The 13652-nt window shown below is 47.5% G+C and overlaps 2 protein-coding genes across 21 annotated transcripts in view; one reads left to right on the top strand and one right to left on the bottom strand.

Annotated features, from left to right (window-relative positions):
- WNK1 (WNK lysine deficient protein kinase 1) overlaps nt 1-10703 on the top strand; it is a 135372-nt gene extending 124669 nt beyond the window's left edge. For 6 of the 8 annotated variants that reach the window (XM_060024084.1, XM_060024083.1, XM_060024080.1 and 3 more), the window contains 3 exons: nt 893-1087; nt 7377-7564; nt 7986-10703. In XM_060024084.1, coding sequence (XP_059880067.1) covers nt 893-1087; nt 7377-7564; nt 7986-8303 — 701 coding nt within the window. In that variant the 3' untranslated portion in view covers nt 8304-10703. Of the gene's footprint in view, nt 1-892; nt 1088-1959; nt 2053-4524; nt 4567-6435; nt 6463-7376; nt 7565-7985 lie in introns of all 8 variants that reach the window. The other 2 variants (XM_060024082.1, XM_060024078.1) reach the window with 2 other exon arrangements.
- Nucleotides 10704-11692: 989 nt separating this feature from the next.
- The window catches only part of RAD52 (RAD52 homolog, DNA repair protein), a 58295-nt gene continuing 56335 nt past the window's right edge, over nt 11693-13652 (bottom strand). For 9 of the 13 annotated variants that reach the window (XM_060024072.1, XM_060024069.1, XM_060024068.1 and 6 more), the window contains 3 exons: nt 13332-13403; nt 12772-13035; nt 11693-12324 (listed from right to left, as the gene is read on the bottom strand). In XM_060024072.1, the coding sequence (XP_059880055.1) occupies nt 12263-12324; nt 12772-13035; nt 13332-13403 (398 nt within the window). In that variant the 3' untranslated portion in view covers nt 11693-12262. The remainder of the gene's footprint in view (nt 12325-12771; nt 13036-13331; nt 13404-13652) is intronic. The other 4 variants (XM_060024077.1, XM_060024074.1, XM_060024073.1 and 1 more) reach the window with 3 other exon arrangements.

The raw sequence follows: 13652 nt of genomic DNA, 5'->3' as shown, positions 1-13652 counted from the left end.
ATCATAATCTCTGGAAATGAATTGTAGTTTGCCTATTTTTTATTATGATAGCGAGTTTTTACCATTTGGTGAAATTATGGTAATGTTAACAGATAACTAGTTGAAAAGTAAAAGCAGCTAAAAAAAGTTTATACCTCATACTTGCTCTTCAGTTCTAATATAAATATGTTGGAAAGCAGTTGTAAACTTAACAGCTTTCCATTCTCTGGAAGCTTTCAGAAACCCCAAGCTTTTCTCTAGCACATGAGAACCAGTTTGTTAGGAGACATGTGATGATAAGCTATAGCAGCTAATTCAGGTTCTGATCCCAATTTTGACCTTCTTTTTGCGTGGACTTCTAGCCACTAGCTACTAAGGAATAGAGAAGTTAGTCCATTTCAGGCCACCTGGCTAATGATTGAAAGCCACCTTTTAAGAATAATTTTAAATATGCATTACTCTCCAGTCCCTACATCATTTTCGACATCTCTTTTGTACTTGATCTGACACATGTACAGGAAAGACTAAGCAGAGACTGTCTCTGGAACCAATTTGTATCATGATCCAACTCAGTGTTTATAAGAGGGTAAAAAAGGCAATGCTGAGATTGCAAAGTGGAATTCTCTCATGTCCACTGCACATGCTAGTCTTCTTACTCAGCTTAGACTTGGAATCATCCAAGTTGTCTATGGCTCAGCATCTTCAGGGATGGGGTCCTGTAGCCCTGTTGCCTGTTGAGTCTCCTGCTACATCTCACTTCCCCTCCTGTCAGTGAGACCCTTGCTCTTTGATCTCCTATAGTTTTTGGCCCATTATTAATCCGTCAGTGGGACACATTGGAGGAAAGACAGTGCCTGTCAGGTGCGGTTGGAAGGCTGTGCACGTTCCCTCATGCCGCTGTGTCTTTTGGCAGGTAACCTGTCTGGCCAGAGTGCAGCTTCAGTCTTGCACCCGCAGCAGACCCTCCCCGCTCCTGGCAACATCCCAGAGACGGGGCAGAATCAGCTGTTACAGCCCCTTAAGCCATCTCCCTCCAGTGACAACCTGTATTCAGCCTTCACCAGTGATGGTGCCATTTCAGTACCAAGCCTTTCTGCTCCAGGTCAAGGTAAGAAATCAGAGCAGCCAGCATCTTCCAAGAACATTAAAATGGACATATTGCCATATGTGGGACAAAAGCCTGGTGAGGAACCTGTTCAGGTGGGTTGGAGGAGCAGCTGACCAGGAACCAGCCGCACGGTACCCACATGGTTCTTTGGGCTGTAAGGGGAGTGGGTGGGATCACTGCTCCCATCGGGTGGAAATAGGTTTTTTCAAGGGACTACAGTAAAAAGTGACACCTGTGCCCTGTGAAGCCTCAGTGAGATGAGTGACTCCTTCGGGATCTGGGGCTTATGCTTTAGGACTAGACTGGGATTTCCTGGACCACATTCTAAGGAGTTGCAGCCATTTCTGAAAGTTAATGCATTTGATTAGCCAGCGTAGACTTCTAAAATTTCTAAGTATGAGAGACACACACTAAAATGAATTGAAGTCCATTCAAGTTTTTACCCATAATCTACTTCCCAAATAGAGGTTAATAAACAAATGTTTAATAAAATGATCACTCAGAACATTCCTGTAGAGGAAAGACCTTCTGGTAACATTAGATCTAGAAGCGGAAAGGAGTTGGGCATGTGGGTGGAGAAGAGTGAAATCAGGAATCTAGATAGTGAAGTAGGTGCTTTCGCCACAGCGCCACAGAAGTTAGGCATTAGGCCGCCTCCCAGCAGGATGAGTGTCCTTGGGGGAGGCGCTCGGTCTAGGCAGGTGGCGGGACTGCGGCCTGACCCTCCTGCCCCACGTCCAGGCCTGTCCTGGAAGCTCGTTCCTCTGTGTGCTGTCCTAGCGCATCTCACTCTCCAGCCTCGGGTTCTAACGTCTCGTAGCTGTGTTCTGTCTCTTCTCTCCCCATTCTTCCCTGTTCTTCCCCTCTCACAGGCTGTGCGAAGTTTAACTGTGCGTCTGAGCAGGTGACGTTCAAACCTGGTGGCAGGAGGACCCGATTTCTGAGTACGCCCTGCTTGGCTCTTTGTGTGTAACACCTTTACTCCTTCCTTGTCCTTGTGTTTCTGCCGCTTGGATCTGTTGTTTCACGCAGTCCATGTGCATTTGTCTTGGCTGAACTACTATTACCCTCAGAAGTTTGGGTCTCTGTTAATTATGATAAAAGATGTAGAAATAACAATAGGTTTCTGTAAACATCAAAATAAGTTTCTGGAAGAATTGCCTCTTCCTAGGCCCATGACAGAGGGCACGGGGTCGCTCAGCATAGCGAAATCTGGGCTCACAGTCCTGCTCAGCACTGCCCCCTGCTGTGGCATTAGAAGCCACAGAAAGCATCTTGGCCACTGGTACCGGGGAAAAGTTACACCCTATTTTTCTCTTCTTCTGCAGAGTAGGTTGGAATCTTTTTTTTTTTTCCCCTCAATTAAGCATAACCATCTATCAATTGAGAAGATGCTAGAATCTCTTTATTGGATGTTTTCACCACCACTACCCTGTAACTCCATGAAATCAGAATTTCAGAAAGGGTTTCAGTGTAGTTCTTCTTATAAGGCTTACTAAAGACTGAAGGGCCAGCACCTGCAAGCAAAAATGGGCTTTTTAACAAGAATGCTGGGATTTCTCAGCTTTCTTCCCCTGAACAGGGCACAATAGCAAGTCACCCAACCTCTCCAGCCCATCTCCCCATGTGTGGAATGCAGGTGGTCCTACACAAATCAGATAAGATCACAGGCACAAGACATTATTTCTCTCTGATTAAACCACACCTACCTGGCACGTAGCAGGTAGTCGGTAAACGTTATGTTGAAATAAAAATTTTTTAAACAAAAATAAGGCTCAAGTAGAAAACCTTTGTTAGAGTTCAGGTAAAGATCTTCTCTGTTAAGGCCTCAAACTTCTGATGTGGTTACTGAAGTGCTTTTTAAATGCATGTGCTCGGACCATCGTTGTTTCTGAGTATGGTTCAGAGGTCCTTGGGCACTGGTCTAGGGCTGTTTAACAAAGAGGGAGGTGGAAGGCTTACCCAATTTAGTAGGGTTTTTTTTTTGCGGTACGTGGGCCTCTCACTGTTGTGGCCTCTCCCGTTGCGGAGCATAGGCTCCGGATGCGCAGGCTCAGCGGCCATGGCTCATGGGCCCAGCCGCTCTGCGGCATGTGGGATCTTCCCGGACCGGGGCACAAACCCGTGTCCCCTGCAAAGGCAGGCGGACTCTCAACCACTGCGCCACCAGGGAAGCCCCAATTTGGTAGGTTTTTGAGCACTGAGATCAGTAGCTTTTCTGGCAAGGCTAAGCTGGACCAAGAATATTAGCTCCTTGACACTTAAGTAAGCATTTTATTTATATGTCCAGCTAGAAAGAGGAAAAGACATTAACAGTAGGAGACAAGTGTTTTGAAATAAAGTGTGATGTGTCAGGCCTGTGTTATGTAGCCTGAAATGTCTAAGAGGGAAGAAAGAGAACCAAGGCTTTTTTGTGAAGGAAGTGTAGTGGTGACAGGTACCACTTCATATTAAATAATTCAGTAAATTCTCATCACACTCTTAAAGGTAGGTGGTATTACACTGTTGTTCAGGTGAAAGTGATTAGAAGTATTAAATTTTATCACTTCCTTTTGGGTCTTAAAATTAGAGGCCCTACCTCTGTTGAAGGCATGTCAGTGAACATCACGTAAGCCTTGATGAACAAATCACAAGAGGCAGGTTTAAAGCAAATATGGAGGGCCCATGGTTAGGACTCGGTGATTTCACTGCCATGGCCCCAGGTTCAATCCCTGGTCAGGGAACTAAGATCCCATCCTGGAAGCCGTGCAACGAGGCCAAAAAAAAAAAAAAGCAAATATGGAAAGAGAACCGGGGCTCACAGGCATGGGGTCTTAACTAGTCTCCGATGCTTTACTCTATGCTTTCAAAATAGATAATGGTTTGGAAGCACGGCTTGGCTTAATGCTTTATTTATGTTCAAAAGTTGCTTGTTTTCCACATATTTTTAAAGATTTTTCTAGGAGGGAAAGGGTTAGTATTGTATGTCTAGGATGTGGAAATAGAGTGTTTGCCAATCTAAATTAAAACTGTAACAATGGTACCATCTGTCAGCCTCCTGTGGTAGAATTGTTAATGCATTTAATTGAGTGCTTTGTTAACAACCCGGCAAGAGAAGCAGGAGCGGGGGACAGGGTCGGTGGAGAGACTGCTTGGGTGTTTGAAATTCAAGCAGTGAGACCCAGAGAGAGACTGGGGTTCATCCCGAACCTTGGTGCAGGGCATCGCTCTTCTAGGTACAAAGACTGGGTGTGGAAACTCACTTCTGCCAGCCGGGAACCAGCAGCCAGGAGGGTCCATCATACAGAGTGGCATCTGTGGCAGGGCTCCCGGGTCCCTCCAGTCCGTCTCCCCTCCTGCTTTCTCTTGCTGGGACTTTGTGTGCTGTTTGGAGATTCTAAATATTTTACACTGATGTTTCCTTATCTTTAACACATTGCTCTCTCTTTGTGCTTCAGGGAAGATGGTGAAAAAAGTCTGTCCTTGCAACCAGCTCTGTAGTAATTATCCTTTCTTTCTGTTACTTCCGGCCCTTGATTGCAAAGCCTGTTGCGCTTGAGGTCTTTGAATCCCGAAGCCTCATGACTCTCGGACTCCCAGCTCCCGTCCGGCTAGTCCTGCACCCTTTTCTGGTGTCGTCTTTAACATGCTCAGTTGCTGCCACTGGCTGTCCTTCCAGATTCAAGGTCGCCTCACAGTGCTTTCATTGATGGCCCCGTGCCCTGGCTCTGTGACAGCTGTGGGTGGAGGCGCCTGCAGATGTGCGTAGGGGCCTCAGGGAGGCCTGGCTCCTTGGGAGAGAGTCCTGTAGTCAAAAACGTGCACCCGGCGCTGTGCGCCCACGGGGGTTCGGCCGGGACCGTGGCCTGCGAGAGCCTGGGCCCTCACATCGCAGTGGGAGCGGCTGCTGGGCTGCTGAGGGCAGGGACACTCCGTGTAGACAGGAGGCTTCTCGTGAGAGCGAGGACAGTTCAGCAGCCCAGCAGCCACCGAGAGGCCCCTCCAGAAAACTCTGTGCTTGGGAGACTGGGCAGTAAGCTGTGGCTCGTAGGGTTGTTACTAGGATCCGGCGGTGGGGTGGGGGCATGTATTACGGCAGGAGAACGTCAGAAAGTGAACTTCTGGTGGTAGAGGATGCACGACTTTTAGAGCTTTCAGCAGAACTGAAGAAGGTTCAAAGGAGAGTCATATCCTCTCAGGAAGGCAAGCAGCATTCTCAGAAATACCTGCTTTACCAGTGCTCTTCAGCACTCTAGTGCTACAGTGGGCCAGACGCACTCCCCGTTCTCCTGGGCTTTATTAGCCAAGTCAGCTCTTCCTGGGAGTTAATTCCTGGTCAGAAAGGGGATGTGTGTGTTCGTCTGTGTCCTTTAATGGGAAAGCTATTTTCAGAAGCCAGAATGAGAAGGTGAACTGTGAGGCTGACTCTCCCCCGTGGTGTAAACCCCACATTCAGAATCCAGTGTCGTGTAACAAGATGAGGCCATAAAGGGGCCTCAGCATCAGTGGCGACTGGCATGAGACCAGAGGGTGTGGTTCTAGCACGAGCAGTTTGTGGCCGGCAGTGCTCAGCTCCGCAAGCTTCTGAATTTGGCTTTTGACAGCTCTGCTCACTTGTGATTATGTTTTGTTTTCATCGTCTCGCTCACCATCAAGCTCGCGAAGCAGCTGTCATTCAAGGAGGATGGCGGTCCTCATGCATGTGATGTGCTTGCTCTCGGGATCCGCCATTAGCACGACCGCCATCCTCGCTGCCTGCGCTTCCCGCCCCAGCGCTGTCTCACTGCTGCTGTTCGAGGAACGCTGTCTCCTGTGCTTTTCCACTTTGCACCTGGGCCTCCTGTTCCACAGGGAGCTTACTCTTCCCTTTATACGGTGTGTGTGACAGCCCCCGTGGCTCTGGCGGGCACTGAGAGAGTGAGCTGACAACACGTGCAGTCGGCCCGGCTTGTCTTGCCTTGGTGATAAGAAGCACGTGCCCCTCGCACTCTGCAGCTTCACCTCAGAATAGCTGTTCCTCTAGGACACGTGCGCTCGGGTGTGCCATTCCTGGGTGGCAGGGTGCGAACCGGCCTCGAGAGCAGCAGTGGATTACAGGGGGCTTCTACATGGCAGAGTTGCTTCCGGTGTGCTGCTGTGCTCTGGTGCTGCTTGGATCTTGAAAGCAGGAAGATGCATGCATTTAAATATCTAGCCCTGGCAGTAGTTGGGGATCTTAAGTCCTAATGGCTCACAGCCTACCCCAACAGCTTTCATTTATTCTGCAGCAAATGTGAGATCTGGTAAGAAAGTGGGGGGTGACGGGAAAACACAAGACGTGACTTTTCTTTCCCTCTTCCCTAAAACTCGCCTCTTCGAATAATCGCCAGTGTGCCCTCCAGCAGAGCCGAAATCAGGCAGGACACAGACTCCTTTCTTTCTCATCAAACCATAGAAATAGAGTTCCTTCATCACAGCCCCAAAGCGTCCTCCCCCTCCGCACCCCTGCCTCAGCCGGGCGCGCATGAGAGTGCTTGCTCTTCTGGGGAGTGGGGGCCGTAGAGGCCTTGAAGCAGCGGAACTGAGGTCATCTTTGGGAAGCCACGCCTTCCTGGAGCTGAAAGACTCAGGCACACCGTAGAGAGCCTTCCTCCTGAGCGCTCCTGGTTCTTTACGCAAAGGAAATGGGGAGACGTTGAAGCCTTAACTCTCGCAAGTTTGCGTTTGCAGTTCATGTTTATGGGTCCAGGTGAAAAAGGTTTCCGACCAGAGCACGCTTTCTCTTGTCGCCCCTTTCTGTGAAAGAATGGCTGAAGACCATGATGGTCCCACGTGGTTTGGGAGCCCATCTTTCCTGGGGCTTGTCTTTGCGTTCCTTTAACTCCTCCATGAACCCTGCCCAGTGCTCCAGGGATCCCCTTCTCTTGCCCTGTTCTGCAGCATTCTAGAGCAGCCAGCCTCACTGGCCACACCGCACAGCTCTCCTCTCCCCCAGGTGATGCTGGGCATAGAGGCCCAGCAGCGAGTGTCTGTGCTCCAGGATGCCATGAGAATGGGCAGGAGGAGGTCCCCGCCCTCTGTGCCTTTCCTCATCCGGAGTTGCTCAGCCTCGTCTGGAGCTCCTGAAGAGAACCTGTTTCCATTACCCTGTGATGCCAGAGCATTTGGCTACATAAGAACCTTGGAACCTTCCTTTTCTTGCATGGCTTCCCAGTTCACCCTCCCCATTCCGTGGTTTGCCATTCATCATCCTCGGAAGTTTTTCCTCTCCCTGAAATTACAACCCAAGCCTCTTTTAATGGTTGTACTCTGTTTCTTCTTCTGACTTTAGGGACCAGCAGCACAAACACCGTTGGGGGAACAGTGAACAGTCAGGCCGCCCAGGCTCAGCCTCCTGCCATGACGTCCAGCAGGAAGGGCACGTTCACAGATGACCTGCACAAGTTGGTGGACAACTGGGCCCGAGACGCCATGAATCTCTCAGGCAGGAGAGGAAGCAAAGGACACATGAGTTACGAGGTCAGTCTGCCCCTTTTGCCATTTTCCGGATCCATCAGAGTATCAGTGAGCACATGTCTCGCTCATATGAGGGACCTTCTTCAGTAGCTCATGAGTTTTAACACTTTTAAGAAAACAAGACAAAAATCACCCAGGTTCCCTTTTAGTTTTCCTGCCCTGAATCCCGAGCTCTGTATCGGTCAGCTCAGTTTTTTCTTCCCTTTTCCTTTCACACTCTGAACTACACACACACGACACCACCCACCTCCAGTCAGAACAAGTATTTGATAAATATAAAGAGCCAATAATTATGATGGAAGGTTGTCTGGGTGTTGTTTTCAGTGTCCCCTGCAAGATGAGAGCAGCCCGCTTCTGGAATTCTGTCTCAGTTCCACCCATTTCACACCCACACCAGCTTCACACGGCGTTGTTCTCTCCTCAGGGCCCTGGCATGGCGAGGAAGTTCTCTGCACCTGGTCAGCTGTGCGTCTCCATGACCTCAACCCTGGGTGGCTCCGCCCCCATCTCTGCAGCATCAGCTACCTCTCTAGGCCACTTCCCCAAGCCCATGTGCCCCCCGCAGCAGTACGGTTTCCCAACCCCCCCCTTTGGCACGCAGTGGAGCGGCACGGGCGGCCCAGCAACACAGCCACTTAGCCAGTTCCAACCTGTGGGAACTGCCTCCTTACAGAACTTCAACATCAGCAACTTGCAGAAGTCCATCAGCAACCCTCCAGGTTCCAACCTGAGGACCACTTAGACCTAGAGGCGTTGACGGAGTAGATTGGGGGCAGGAGGTGGAGTGGTGAGGGGCAGGTGGAAGGGGGATGGGAAAGGAGCCTACCTACTAACTACTAGTGCTGCATTTAACTGGTTATTTCTTGCCAGACAGGAATGTGTTTAATACCGCTTAGAGCCCTCAGAGTGGAGAATCTCCCTGTGCTTTCACCGTTTATTGGAGTGGGATGAGAAGGAAAGAAAGAGCAGGTTTCTTGTGTATGCTTTGTTATCTCTCCCCAGCAGTGAGCGCTCGGAAAGAGAATCGTGTTGATCAGAAAGCTTCTAGAGAGCTCAGTGGAAAAGCAAAGCCCATCTGTGTTCTCAAGTAGTGGGGCTCTTAATCTTGGTACCCACCGCAAGTCCCTTATCCCCTCAAGAACATAAACCGCAAGACAAAAAACTAAACTATTGGGCTCTCTCCTACCCTGTCCCCACCCCAGCCAGTCTTTAGAACCCAGTGAAAACAGCAGGGGACGGAGGTTCCAACCCTCTCTTGCGATAGGTCATTAGTGCTTTAAGCAGATGGTATTCGCAGCTTTGACTGCAGCATTAGCCATTAGGAAAACAAAAGTAAGTTCCCTGCGGACATGTAACTTTGCCATCAGTTTTGATGTGGAAACACTGTGATATATAAATGTTGTTGGACAACAGTAGTTTTAAAAGTAAGATATGAAAGGTTTAAAAAGTTGAAAAAAGCTAGTTCTGTCCTTTACCTATTGAGACTTTACTTTCTCCTTTGTATTTCCATTGTATTAGATAAATAAATGTGAATGTAAAATTGTATAAATTACTGTACTTGAATACTTCTGTTCTCCCAGTATTGCTTGCTGGATGTTTTAGTGCCTTGGACTTCTATTGCTTCTGCCGTTAACATCAACTTCTCATCAGACCCCAGTCAGCAAAAGGGCGTATGGAAGGAAACCTTGGGTCCATGTGACCCAGCAGTGGATTATGCAATAAGGAAATTGAAGGAGTATTTTTTTTCAAGTCATTCAACAATTTTGTCTAGAGCAGGTGTAAGATGAGCAGGTGAGAAGTTGACAGTAGTGGTTAAAAGCAGAAAACTCTGTTTCAGGACAGGTGAGGAGGGGTGTTGTCACAAAATCGGGCAATTTACAAGATTGAGCGTGGTATGCGATAAGTGATGAAAGAAAAAGAAAGACTACGGGATGGGAGAACAGACTTGTTTTGAAGATAGGTGATGCTTGGCCAGTGGCTGCCATAAGCCTTACTTACCTGAGCTGGGCTTGAGCAGAGGAGACCTGGAAGAAATGGCTGAATATAAAGGGAAGGGCACGGGGTGGGGTTGCGGGGGGTGGGCGCTAGTTTTTAAGCTAGGAAATGTGATAGTGAAATGTCACAGATGGAGAAAGTTGTTCTAAGAAAAATCATTTGGATTGCTTCCCTCTTGGTGCAAATGTCCCGTGTATTTCTCAGCTTGGGGTACTGTAGTTTGTGGAAAGTGGACCCACATCTGAATTAAGCATTGTAGGAAAGAATGCTTATTCCTACCCGCTTCCTATATAATGTCCAAATGGTTGCAGGATCATAATCTCTTGCACCACCTTATTTCTAGAATTAACAGCTGATATTCTCACGTTCTCTGTAAACAGATATTCCCCTGAAGTAATAACTGCAACCAACCAGTATTATTTAGTGCTGTGCCTAGTTGTAATGGGCACTTCTGTTACTTTCAGACCTTTCAGGAAATACTCTCCTCATTGCCTGAGTTTGGGATCTCTGTTCTCCCAGAAGGTGGGGAAAGAAGCCAGGACTCTTAATTTTGGGGTGCTTCTTGTCTTGACTCTTGAGCTGGGAAACTGACCTATTCCAACCTCTTACCCACCTCAGTGGCACATCCCAGGAATCCCCATGACAGGAAGAGCCTGGATGGCTGTCCTGTCCTCCGGTGGTCATTTTCTTTAAGTTAGCCAAGACCCCAAAGATGCAAATGAGAGCTGAAGGTTGTAGGAAGGTAGAAATGAAAAGGGCAGGCGTTCCAAGCTTTGCTTCGAAACTGTTTACTTACTTTTTCTCTGCTTATAATCCTCGGGAGATGACAAGAGTAAGGACGGAACAAGAAGCGCCAAGGAAGTGGGGAACGGACCCCGGGCAAGGAGGCAGGGCTTTGCAGCAGAGGAAGGAGGAGCCAGAGTGCAGCACGTGACTATTTTGTTTCTTGGGTTTAATCATTTTGAGATCTCTTCACTCACAGGTGGAAAGTAAGAACTGCTTTTATTTACTGTTTTTTTCCCCTCCTGTGGATGAAATAACTGAAGCCTAGAGGAATGAACCTAGTGCTACTGAACTGTTTAAATTATTTTTGTGTTAATAGTACACTTTGAGTATCTTTTTCCACATTAAAAAAATTCTTTCTGAATTATAAGTGTTTTCCTTACATTATTTAACAATGTACACTGTTTAAAAAAACAGACTAAATTCAAACCTTGGGGGTTCTCGGCAGCCCGTCAACCCGTGCGTTTGGGATAAACCCCGGGGGACACGCTTTCTGTTTCCGTTTGTTACCTTTGTAGATGAAACCATTCAAATAAACCAAACTTGCTTTTCTTGAGCTGTGGGGTTTCATTTTCAGTGCATGTCTTTTTCGTGATCTCATTAGCTCTGATTTGACTTGTGTGCAATTTATAACTGGATTCCTATCTCCAGGACCTTTTTTTTTTAACAGCAGTTCTGACCTGAACTAAGATGCTGCAGACAGGCAAGATATATTTTCTGAAGACCATGGTAAGGATATGAAAATCAGAAGATGAACCTACGCCCAAAGCTGTGCAGCTCAGGTGAGGTGGCGGGAGGTCAGGGAAAGCCCCGTGCTCCTCTTCCAGAGGCGCGGCGGTGGCCTAGGGGCACAGCTTCCCAGATGGGCCTGTGCTCCAACAAACTCAAGACTGGGTACAAGGCCCAACCCAAAATGCCCTTAAAAAGTAAAACTGCACACTCATTAGTTGGGGGAAAGGATTATGAAACATCTAAACACTAAAAGAATTTAAGGTGGGCGATAATCGCACATCCGAAATAGCTAAACAGCTGCTTATGTCACGCAGATTTTTGTGGTTTTCCAGTACATATAAACGTTGTTTACACTATAGCCTGTTACGTCTGCAATAGCATTATATCTAAAACAATATATACCTTTTTTTTAAGAATATATTTTAAAAAAATATTTATTTACTTGGCTGCACCAGGTCTTAGTGGTGGCATGTGGGATCTAGTTCCCTGACCAGGGATCGAACCCGGGACCCCTGCCTTGGGAGTGTGGAGTCTTAGCCACTGGACCACCAGGGAAGTAAGTCCCTAAAACAATATATACTTTAAAATGCTGTTGGGAAAACGCTCAACACAGGATTGCCAAAAAACTTCAATTTGTTTGTTTAAAAAAAAAAAATCTGCGAAGTGCAATAAAAAGAGGTATGCCTGTTATTTTGTTACGAAGTAGGATTTTATTTTGCTTTCTTAAAATGCCTTTTCTTTGGTCTTAGATTATTTCCTTATTAGGAAAAAATGGAGGTAGTTTCATGATGCGCCTATAAGTGACAGATGGTTGTAGATGAGTGGCAGCGAAAGGGGTCAGAGGTCACACAGTGACATACCGCAGGCCGCTGTCGAGGTTGGTGCATGGGGAAAGTGGCCACTGAGATTCCTAGAATTTCTGCCTTTATTAACATGAAAGCTTAGGAATAAATAGTGAAGAGCCAAAGAAAAGGTGTGTGTTTGTTTAATCTCCGCAGGGCTTCCCAACCTGCCCAGCTTGATCTGCGTCAGGTTCCAATAATGAAATCCTCTGGTGAAGTTGAGCATGAGGCAAGGTAAATCCCCGGAGGTAAAGCTCATTCCCTAGGAATGATGAGTCATTTCATGACCAACAAGCAGTTTTTGAAAGTCCCTTTGTGACAGAATCCAGTGAGGTGAACGGAGCCTTGGTCAAGATGAATCCAATTTCCTTTTCTTCGTGTCCTGGTTCTTCCTATATGAATCATAGTCTCCTATGGAAGAGAAAATTGTTCACATACAGCTGCCATGATGTAAAAATAAGGAATAAACTGACAGCTAAAAACTTTTGAATCGTATTAGTTACTGTCCTACTTTAAACTAAAGGCCAAGAATGAAAATTGTTATGAGGGGGACAGGTCGCTCTGTTAACACTAGACCAAGCTGCAGGAGAGATCATGACAGGCCTGCTTTTAAGAGGAATGCAGCCATGCTTCAGTGTCCCACTTCTATCAATCAGCTAGAAAGAGCTGCACCTCAGGTCAGGACTCCAAGGAAGACTTGCGGCTCTTAATCCAGTTACACTCCATTTTCTTAGACTGCTACTGGTCTGGCATGAGTCCCCTCCAACTTCTTAAAATGGAATGTCATTCTTTAAGATTCATAGAATTATATATACCCAGGTTCTCCCTTCCATTTCTGCTCCTAAAACACTTTGCTACCTGTTATGTGTTGGTTAAGGTTGTAAGTTTGAAGGTGCCAGGGTCCAGATTTTGCCTGTGGATTCTGGTGGCAAAGGCTCTGTGGGGTCCTGTTCCAGGTCTCCATCTTGTTCTGCAGGACGGAGGTGGCAGGGGCCTGTGGCGGTTCTGGTTTAGACAAGGGCTTGACCACACTGTCCCCTGCATCTAGAGCCATGTCCCACATCTCAAGACTGTCTGCAAGGACAGAGGTCACAAGCAAATGCAGCATCAACAAACGAGGTGCTGGAAAAATAACAGGTCGTGAGAAATGCTGTATCATGAACGCTCTACACGATGGCGTTTGGAATTTCTCTTTCCCCGACCCATGAAAGTACACCACAGCCTCCCGCAGGTCCGGACAGTAGAGGAGCTGCATATGTGCTATCAGCACTTTCTGCAAAACCAATGGAAGATGAAGATACCTTATGCCTCTTTTGAAATGTATTTGTGAGGACGGAAAGTATGCAGCACAGTAACTTACAGACACTTGATAGGTATTTACTGATTAGGACTGAAGCCATTCCTTTAGCCCTCCTGACCTGGAAGCACGTCTGTCTGGGTGAGCGGCTCTGAAGCAGCAGTTCCGGCAGGTGGCACGGGTGGCAGCGCTGCTGCAGAGAAAGGACAAAACCACGTAACCAAGCTGGGCTGCGGGCGGCCTTGGAAGTGCGTGCAAAGCCGCCTGGGGTTACACTCGTCGGCGCGGCAGGCAGAACTCGGGACCTTGCATCCTGGTCCTACCTACAGATCTATATAAAATAGGACTGACGATACTATATTCTTTCTTCTCATCAAACTGCGAAAAAAACGCTGAGAAGTTTGTTTCTCCTTTAGCAGAAACGGAAGAGTTATTGTAAGCC

The sequence above is a fragment of the Delphinus delphis genome, chromosome 11, assembly GCF_949987515.2.
Source record: "Delphinus delphis chromosome 11, mDelDel1.2, whole genome shotgun sequence".
Classification (NCBI taxonomy): Eukaryota; Metazoa; Chordata; class Mammalia; order Artiodactyla; family Delphinidae; genus Delphinus; species Delphinus delphis.
The sequence above is the reverse complement of the archived record's forward strand: the minus strand, read 5'-3'. Positions and strand labels throughout refer to the sequence as shown.